Raw genomic sequence first — 10,029 nt, forward strand, 5'->3', positions numbered from 1 at the left:
GACCTTGACCTTGTTTGTTGTTTCGTTCATACAATGGAACCTGGGATGGTGATCCCTTTTTATCCAAAAATATGCTTCACCTAGATGTAAGATTTGAAAAACAAAATAACAAAAATTAGCTTACTGCCCATACTAGTAAAATAAAATAGGGCTTTGTCTACAAGGACTTAGGGCATCTCCAACACTGACCCTAAAACCTTCCGCATATGTTCGAACCGCGCGGTCCGGACGTGTTGTGCCATCCAACATGGACCGGTATCAGTCCGCCGAGCGGTTCAGGCGCATTTTTTCCCGCAAAACCGAGACAAAGTTGGGGGGCTTTGTCGGAGTCCGAACAGCAACCATGTAGGACTCCGACACCCCCAGCCCACTAAATCCCCCTCTGGTCCCATTTTCTTTCAGTCCGCCCCTTCTCCCCCCTTGCTTTGCATTCAAACCTTATTCCTCTTACGATACTGATGTACCTCTCCGGCGGGCACACATGCATTGTCGGGTCTCCACAACCAGCACCGACACACCCGCTCGCCTTTTACGACGGTGTCATCCGGCTAGGACCTGTCCGTAGGTAGGTACACTCCCCCCCCCCCTGTTGACGTCATCCACGGCGGTCACCACATCCGGTAGGTGTTCGGCCAAATGCCATTGAGCTTATTTTCGAACGCCATGTCGTTTTTTAGAGTATGAAGGATGGCATGGTACTAGACCATAGGGGGTGAGTTGTTGTACAATGCGTGGTTGCCCGTATCCGCGGGTTTCATAGGCAGGAGCAGAGGGAAGCCTTTTCCCTATTGGCAGCGCATGCATGTTTCGTTTCGCGCGTGAAAGCACATTGCGCCCTACGACATGGACATCATCCATGGTCGTAATGTGAGGTTGTTATTGTATCGATGGTAGCCTATGCGGACCATCGTCACCAAATTTTGTGGCGCGGTTGATATGCTGGAGACAAGGTGGCCATTGCGCGTGGCGGCCGAAGAGAACATAAGTTTTGCTTCTTCTTGCTCAATTTGTTGATTGATTCATTCATTTCATTTAATGTTGCTCTACACATTGTGTAGCACATACACGCTGCGGTGATGTACCACAGGATAAAGAAACGATCATTTAGGTACATACATTGTTGGATGAGGCTGAAGGGACAGTATGTGTTACGACATGATTCATTCATGAAAAACATGTTGAACATCCAGTTAATCTCGTTGAATTTAAACTATTATTATACTAGACTTTTTTGCATGCTATGTATGAATGATTTGTGTTATTTTCAATCCAAACTTTGATAAAATTCGTCGTGTTTACATGAAAAAATTTGGCTGGCTGGCTGGCGGACGCCCCGCATCCCGCCTTCCCGCATTTCCAAACTGCCACACCTCTCGCCCCCTGTCATCGTCGTCGTGCTTTTACGCGTACTCGTCACCTCCCAATTCCCCTGGTGGGCTGCCGCTGTTCGTGGCTTTGCCCGCTGGGGGCTCCGCATCGGTGGTCCTCACTGGTGCCCTCGACGTCAAGGGTGCCTGCCGGCGTCGCTCCGCCGGTTGGATTCATCTGGATCTGGGGCCGTCCATTTTCAGCGCTTCCCTGCGCTATTGGCGGCTGCTCTGTGACTCGTCGCGTGACGGATGTGACTGGGGGTGGGGAGAAATCCTTGGTCGGCCTGCTGCTGGCCGAGACAGAGGTGACGCTTCCCGTCGTTTCCATCTTGATGGTGTTGTCGTCATTCCCCCGGTCTTGTGATGTTTTCGGTGTGCTCTGTGGAGCTCTATGCTTGGTGATGCCCTTCGACTACATCGGTGGCACACAGGTGCCGTGGCTTCGAATGTACCCCATGGCACAGGTGGTGTCGCGGTGTTGTGCAGTCTTGGTTGCCCGGTGCTTTTTGATTGCATCGACGGTGCAGTGTCATGGTTTATTCTTGGCTCGCCGCTGCAGTTCGAGCGCCTGTGGTGCCCCTGTTGTGATGTTTTGGGCATGCTATGTGGAGTTCTATGCTTGGTGGTGCCCTCGGACTACACCGGTGGCACACAGGTGCCGTGGCGCCGTCTCGGCCCCGGCGTGGCCGTTCGAATGTACCCCATGACACAGGTGGTGTCGCGGTGTTGTGCAGTCTTGGTTGCCCGATGCTTTCGATTGCGTCAATGGTGCAATGTCATGGTTTAGTCTCGGCTCGCCGCTGCAGTTCGAGCGCCTGTGGTACCCCCTTGTCGTGTTGTGTCCCCCTCACCATGTGTTGTATGTGTGTTGTTTTTGCTTTATTTCTTCCTTGTGCCTCCTTGTACTTCTGGTTCATTTGAACCCTATCTTGTATTAGGCTGCAAAGCCTATAGGCAATAAATGAATACAATTTAGATGGGGAGGATTTCTTCTTCCTCGATGAAAATTCAAAAAAAAATCGTTTGATTAATTAAAACCCGACTTAAAATGTATGCGGGTTGGTATGCCATGGGATGTGGCCGGTCGGCGGCCGCCTACGCACGGCTGAACTGGTGTCTTCCCTCTGCCGTCGTGGCCCTGCTCGAGGCCTTTGTCTCCGTCGCACCGCTGCCCTCTCTAGCTCTAAGAACCGACGGGCTGCAGGGGGTGCGTACGTTCTTTTCAGCAGTGTGCGTACGTGCATTTGGATAATTGTGAACCGCAAGTGCTAGAATGGGATGTTTAAAAAAAGAAGTGCTAGAATGGGCTGCCTGCGAGTGCGCTGTGTACTGATCCTTCCTTTTTACGTACTAATAGAATATCCGTGCATTGCTACGGCCATTAAAAATTTCTGATTGCATGTATAAAATGTCAAATTTCGCATGTATATATAGCCTGAAACAACTCGAAATTATTAAAATACATTTCAATAGCAATGTATTTTGATAAAAAATGTGATTCAATGATGTATATATAAAGCAATGATCTAAACAGTAGGCTGCTCACCTATGAATCATCTGTTGGTGATTATTCTCTAAAAATGACCAATTAAGCTACATAATATTTTCCCTACACGAGAAAAGAAATGTGACATTTCTCTCACATCAAACAACAACTTTTTCCCCTTAAAATGAAAAGCTAACAGCCACGTGATCTCCTTTTCTTCTTTCAAGAAAAGAGAAACAGTTACAATGCATAGCCTCAAGGTGATGCCTCACATGCCATGTAGGATCGGATATAACGTAAACTAGATTTAGATAGGGAAGCGGGATCCTCTCCAGAAGGCAGGTGCTTGAAAAGAAAAAATGTGATCCGATGATAAAAGCTGAAAAGGTTGGAGTGAAAAATAGAGATGTATGTATACTAAAGTCTTTATTTCTATTTCTTAATGAGGCCTACTAATGATAGCTTGCATTGAGAAGAAAAAATAAATGTAAGTGCCTCAAATTACTTTTTATCATGAGGCACCGTTGTACCTACCCTCACCGAACAGAACAGTCCACGCTCACACCCCCGGCGTCACCGACACCATCTCTCTCCACCACGGCTTCTCCCTGCAGCCTTCCCTCCACGTGACGGTATTCAGCCAGCACCCTCCTCTCACCGCCGCCTCGCCTCCCCTCCATGCCACGGCGTCCACGACACATCTGGCACGAATCAGCCGGATCCGACAGGGAGGTGCAGCAGGGCTCCCTGTCGATCTCCATGGCGAGGCCGTCGTACCCGAGGGCGACCACCACGGCGATGCAACCTGCTGCTCAGCGCGGCGCCACCACCTTCTCCGAGTACGGCGGTCACAACCGGTTCCCGAGCTAGATGTGAAAACTCGGCTGATCTTGTGGTCCTCGTATTTATGGTTTCTATTGATCGAGCAGTTGGCCCAGCGGCAGCACGGCCGTGCGCGTCGACAAGGCCAAGGCCATCTGCGCCGAACACGGAGTATGTGATAAGCTCGCCCGCCTGCCCAATTTCTTCCTCTATCCGGTCAATGGGCGTAACGATGGGTCTGAGAATTACTGTAATTTTTGGGGCAGAACTGGATCTTGGTTTGCCGAATTAGTTCACCGACTATGTCTCGCTGGTAAATTTATTTATTGTGTGTGTATGTTGATGCAGAGACCGTCATCAAAGTGGGCTATTCCAAGGGAACCATATGCGAAGCTGTAGAAAAGCTAAATGTTGATCCGTTCATCCTGGCAAGCCACAACCATGTGCGAAGCTGCAAAGGTACCAATCAAAATCCTTTTCTGCTCATCGGGATTTTCTTTTGAGTTCTGGAAATGTGTTACTCCCTACTGCTCTGTACTAAATCAGTTAGTCAATGTAGTCCTCTTTGGTTGATTTTTGAAGTGAAATGTATTTCTGTCGATGCTAATTGTGATTTTCTTCTTATCTGCTTGCCATATGGGCCTGACACCTGAATTGGAGTTGGGTAAACAATTATTTTCAAGAACTACTTTTTTTTTATCTGCACATAGATGGTAGCTGTCCGATATGAAGTGTTGGTTGGTGATTTCTGATGATGAGTGACGATGAATATTGAAAAAAAGTTACATGTCAGAATGTAAAGCAATAATGGGTTAGGTTTTTTTGGGTAAGTCAGAGAAATAATCTGCCAGGTTTCAGCAACAAAGGAAAGGTGATTGTCAGATGAAAATAAGATGAAATAGCTTATGTTCAGAATTTGGCAATCTTTACAATACATGATGGTAGATGCGACATACTTACTGATATTGTATGGGCCTTGATCATCCTTAGCATTCAAGAAAACTGGACAGCTTATGAATTGCAGAAAGCAACATGGTCAACATGTAACAATAGTGCAAGCTGCACTTTGCCAATGGAATCACTTTCAAATTTGTTCAGGTGATCTGATCAGAAAGACCAACTGAAACTAAAAGAAAGAAAGAAACCTTTACATGGATCATGCTGAAACAAAACTAATGCTATTAAGTATCTTAAATGACACAACTACGACACCTCATTAGTCGCCTTAGAGATTATATATAAGCTAAAAGGAACATGAAAAGAGACGCTTATATTTATGTAGAACTTTCAGTTACTCAAGATTCTAAGATATAATTGGTATATAAAAGAACGACATGTAAATATTCATCATCATATAGCTCAAATTCACAGGCGTATCCGAGTTTTCTACCTGTTGTGCAGCAAACGGCTTGCTTATTGACTCGGTCATTCTTTTTTTGTTTCCCTCCCTCTCCTGACAGTGTTGTTGTCTTTGTGCAGCTTCTCTTTCTACTAAATGAAAAAGAAGATCTCCTACTATATTCATAAAAAAACCTACAGTCCAGATGTAGTTCTGTCAAGCACGAAAGGAAGTTCATATGATGCACTGAACTTCCCTTAGAAATGAGTCTTACAATGATGTTACAGTGTGTTTATGTAACCAAAATGTTCTGAAGCTTACTACCTTGTAGTGGCGACCATGTTTCTGTCTCACATGGCTATTGGCTGGAAAAAAAACATGCTTAAATGCTATGTGCCACCGTACATTTCTTTGATCTCAATGAAATTTTTCTGCCTTTGATGCCTTTCACAGCCACAAGCATGGATGTCAAGATGCAAGATGTGAGTCATCAGTCATGCGGTGATTGGTTTTCATTGCGTCATAGTTCTAAACATCAAAGTTTAATACTACCACCATGGCATTAGTATGTTGTCCCTCAAATATCCTACGGTTCTTTCCTTCCATAAGTGTCAGGCAACATACATAGCATTGGTGGCTAGGTGCTTGGTATCTTTGGAGATTGGCCATGGCTATAAATTTCTTCCATAATTTCTTGATCATAGATTCCTGACCTCCTATTCTCACCATCTCTAGGTTGGTGGATTCGAGCGTGCAAAAGGGCAGCAAAGGGTGAGGCAGGCAGCACTTTCAATGGTTTTGTCGCAAAAGGAGCAGACTTCATCATGGAGCCATCCTTTGCCCAGCAACCTATGTACTTTGAACGTCCACCATCTTTAGACTACATGATATATCTGCAATCATGATCTCAGTAAATCCTTGAGGTAACCAATCAAGCCCTCCATTTTTGCGGATTCAGAGACCTGATATAGCTTCATCCATTCCCTTATATCCTTCAAGATCCCATCAGAAACCATTTATACATGTTGTTATATACTTATACGAGCTTAGCTAAAACCATAATTTTTGTTTGTTATCCATTGTACGACAGAACGAACGTGCAAAACAAGGTTACTAATCCAAAATCTTTCAAGTGATTCAGAGCTACAAAGAGAGCACACTCAATGTAGTTCGAAATAGGGATCCCTTTGAAATATCCTGCCAAATAACTGGAGGTATATGACACAAAAAAACCGGAATGGTAATTGTTTAACTGAAAATCTTGTAATTTTACTTTGTTTCTTGTCGCCAGTTTTCTCTAGTAAGAGTTTTAGTGCAAGAAAAAAACTTGGGAAGACTTTTAATATTGCCAATGAGTTTTCTCTAGGTATAAACAGGCCACTCGATGGTTCTGGGCCAGATCCCATGGCTTGCGAAAGGGATTGCTCAAATTAGTAAAATCCAATATCGAAGCCATTTTAATATTGCCAATGATTTATACCTAGACTCCCTTTGGAAAGTCCAATCGTTGAGGCAGAGGGGATTGGTGCTTCACACTTACATGCCGCTCGATGGTTCTGGGCCAGATACCATGGCTTGCAAAAAGGTATTGTTCAAATTAGTAAAAACCGATATTGGAGCCATTTAATTATTCCCAATGAGGTATACCTGGACTCCGAGTCCAAAGTTCAATCGTTGAGGGAGAGGGGATTCTTGCTTCACACATAAACAGGCCGCTCGATGGTTCTGGGCCAGAACCCATGGCTTGCAAAAGGGATTGCTCAAATTAGTAAAAAACAATATTGAAGTCATTTAACTACTGCCAATGAGTTATACCTTGGTTCCCTTTGGGGAGTTCGTCAGTATTGGTGATATCACCAAGAGGATGTCGGATGCCATTTCTCGCATCCGTTTGTCGCTGTCCGAGTTGTTTAGCAAGATTCACCCTTTCCCAACAAGAACCAAACGGGGTCAAGTTGTTTGAGGACATAACTGTCACAGACAATTAGCATTGAAAAAAAGATCAACAAGTATCATCTACTAATTTTTTGATCAAAAAGTATTTATTGTGCCATCATGCTGCTGTAGCTGAGCTTTACTACGTACTGAAAATCACGCTGCAACAAAGTGGATATAGAACACAAGAAAGCTGGTTTTGAAAATATTTTGTATACTTATAACATCTTTGTCCTTATTTTGAACAGTTGGACGAGCTACAGTGCTGCTCTACAGTGCTGATCTATTGCCTAGCATAGTGCTGTTGCTACTGCTTTTTCTCTGGACGAGATGTGGCTGCACCGAGATGGATTGAGCAGGGGAGCACCACAACAATGCTAATTCCTCCCTAACTCTCTCTCATTTGATTGCAGAATACTGTGCTCACTCCTATCTCTCGCATGCTTGTAGGCTTTCAAAAGTGAGGCTGGGGCGCGGTGGTGAGGTCAAGGCATGGGTTGTTCTGCATTTTCAAAGATAGTGTTCTATGATCAAATTGGTGTGTCACTGTAAGGACTGAAATGAGATCATTAACTTACAGTTGTTTGCTTCTGCTTATTGATAGAGATAATTATTCACTATTTGGTTGAACCATGGCAGAGATTTCTTTGGTCCAGTTACCCAATTAATTTGTGTTTCATCTCCCAGCGTGCGGAAGTGGAATGTACACTCTGACTGATTCACAGTATAATGAATTTGAGGACATGCTACTCGCGTTGACATTAGAGAGGAGTCAGATAAAGGAGACCATGGGATTTGCGTTAGATAACGCTGATGCTGCTGGAGAGGTAATCCACACCTTGTATATTTGACCTTATCAGTTGATATTTCCCCTTTTCTTTTGCCTTTAGCTTCAAATTATGAGTTTGTTCTGGTTGATTGATTCTGTTTGATGGGTCCTGCAATTTTTCCTTTGTCTCAATTACTGTATGTGAAATTCTACAGCTTGTAACAGCTCTAAGATCAAGTAGTGGCTTGATCATTGTGAGTCAAATCTTGTGGTTATGGACTTTAGGATTCATCCTACTCTACATAAACTATCTGTCTCAAGCATATACGTTTTGATGAGATTTGGTGTTGCTAAGAAGAGTAGAAAAGGAAAAGTGGGTCAAATTTGTAGCATGTAGATTGGAACCGTCATCTGGTCATATACTCTAACATAACCGCACATGTCATTTGTTTGTCGCGAAGTACACTTCAAAGGCCCATCACCTAGACATCTATTGGACGAGCTACAGTGTTGACCTATTGACTGCGCCACTCACCAAGAAAAGTAAACTATGTTCTGAATTCGATGGTTGTTTGGTTGCAAATTCTAAAGTGTAAAAGCCAGGCTAATGCATCTATCTTTTTTCAATTTTGATGTCCATTAAGGATGGTGAAAGCATTGCCGCCCTGCCGCTGTATATGGGCATCTGATCGTGTATCGTTATGCACAGGTTATGTAGCAGCCAATTTGTACTCATATGAACAGGGCAATGGTTTAAACTCGGAACGACAGTAGGTGCTGACCTGTGGCTCCACCTCCGATGGCAACCTTCGGCTCGCAGCCGTGGTGGCACCTGTGCCTGGCAAACTTTGAAGAAACAGACCTCGCCCGCCCGCTCCGATGGCAAACTCCAGGGATCCTCGCTGAGACGTCGAACCGTAAACAAACATGCCTCACCCGCCCCGCTTTGAAGAAAGATAAAAGTCTGATTAGAATTGCGATATGATTGCTATTGTACTGTATATGGAAGGTTCGATTTGTTTGGGCATGGGAAGTTATTTGGAAAGAATGAATAGGAAGCACGCGATTGAGGATTTTTTTTCTGAAAATATCGATTCATGAAAGGGAAGCACGCTGGTTTTTATGTACTGGTGATTTTGTCCCCTTTTTCCATGTGAGAGAGGTGGAGTAAAGCGTTTTTTTTTGGAAAATAATTCAGTGGTTGTCTGTCAATCGATGGGAGGGGAGGGGGGACAAAAGGCAAAGATCAATGCATTAGAAAAGTTAAGATTTAGAATTGATTGTTATGAAACTGAATTTTATTGATTGGTAACGTGCTATCGTTTCTTGCCCGTTTGTAACATGTCTACTTAGGAAATTTTGAAAAGGTTAGAAAAGTTTTCATTGTGAGGCTAAAAAAACCAACGTGAGGAGATATGGTGGTGGCATGTGAGACAAAAAAACCAGACGAAAGTGGTGGGACTATTAAATCAACTCGTTCATTAGGAGTAGAGATGTATACATACTACTTAGGAAATTTTGAAAAGGTTAGAAAAGTTTTCATTGTGAGGCTAAAAAAACCAACGTGAGGAGATATGGTGGTGGCATGTGAGACAAAAAAACCAGACGAAAGTGGTGGGACTATTAAATCAACTCGTTCATTAGGAGTAGAGATGTATACATACTATAATTGCTAGACTGGCCCCCAAAAATTTGGGGTGCTCCTATTCGGCGCTTCAGGCACCGGAACTGCTCCCTGGCGCTCACGTGCCTCCGTTGGTGGGCCGGCCCAAGAAGAAGCGCAAGTGATCGACTGGTCTGGTCATTCGTGTTTGACTGATCGTGGTTGACCTATCAACTATTGACTTCCATGAAAAAACAAAAAAAATATATATAATGTGAACTAAAAATGTTCATACATTTTAAAAAAAATCACCGATTCAAAAAAGTTGATCAAAATTTAAAAATCATAGAATTTAAATTTTCTTTAAATTTGAAAAGAAATCATCAACTATGTAAAAACATTTATCAATTTTGAAAAATTCATCAAAGTTGAAAACATAATCATAGAAAATAAAAAAAACATCAATTTTGGAAAAAAATCATCAATTTGGAAAAAAAATCACAAATTGTTTAAAAGTTTAGCTTTTTTGAAAGAAAATCATGATTTGAAAAGAAAAAGGAAATATTAATATAAAGAAAATAAAATAAAAATAAAAAAGAACCAAACAGAAACTGGTTCAGAGAAAACAAAAAAAATCCGGTGTTTTTGCGAACTGAAGAAAGAATAAGAGGTAAAAACACACTAAGTAGTCTTTTTTTTGTGGGT

The 10,029-nt window shown here is 43.1% G+C and overlaps 1 protein-coding gene across 1 annotated transcript; it reads left to right on the forward strand.

Moving 5' to 3' along the window:
- The first annotated feature begins 1,299 nt into the window (after positions 1-1,299).
- LOC119279715 lies at positions 1,300-8,844 on the forward strand. The gene is made up of 9 exons (XM_037560866.1): positions 1,300-1,675; positions 1,802-2,082; positions 3,375-3,695; positions 3,786-3,849; positions 4,027-4,137; positions 5,471-5,499; positions 5,753-7,500; positions 7,640-7,779; positions 8,431-8,844. Exons 1-7 carry the CDS (start codon positions 1,300-1,302, stop codon positions 5,894-5,896), a joined length of 1,326 nt encoding a protein of 441 aa, XP_037416763.1. The 3' UTR covers positions 5,897-7,500; positions 7,640-7,779; positions 8,431-8,844.
- The last annotated feature ends 1,185 nt before the right edge of the window (positions 8,845-10,029 follow it).

This window comes from Triticum dicoccoides, chromosome 3B (assembly GCF_002162155.2).
Source record: "Triticum dicoccoides isolate Atlit2015 ecotype Zavitan chromosome 3B, WEW_v2.0, whole genome shotgun sequence".
NCBI lineage: Eukaryota > Viridiplantae > Streptophyta > Magnoliopsida > Poales > Poaceae > Triticum > Triticum dicoccoides.

Excerpts from the sequence above, each read along its gene's own strand:
- LOC119279715 (XM_037560866.1), top strand. The coding sequence starts at position 1,300 with ATGAAAAAATTTGGCTGGCTGGCTGGCGGACGCCCCGCATCCCGCCTT. Across the intron at positions 4,138-5,470 it reads CCATGTGCGAAGCTGCAAAG|CCACAAGCATGGATGTCAAG; the intron begins GTACCAATCAAA and ends TGCCTTTCACAG. Across the intron at positions 5,500-5,752 it reads TGGATGTCAAGATGCAAGAT|GTTGGTGGATTCGAGCGTGC; the intron begins GTGAGTCATCAG and ends CACCATCTCTAG.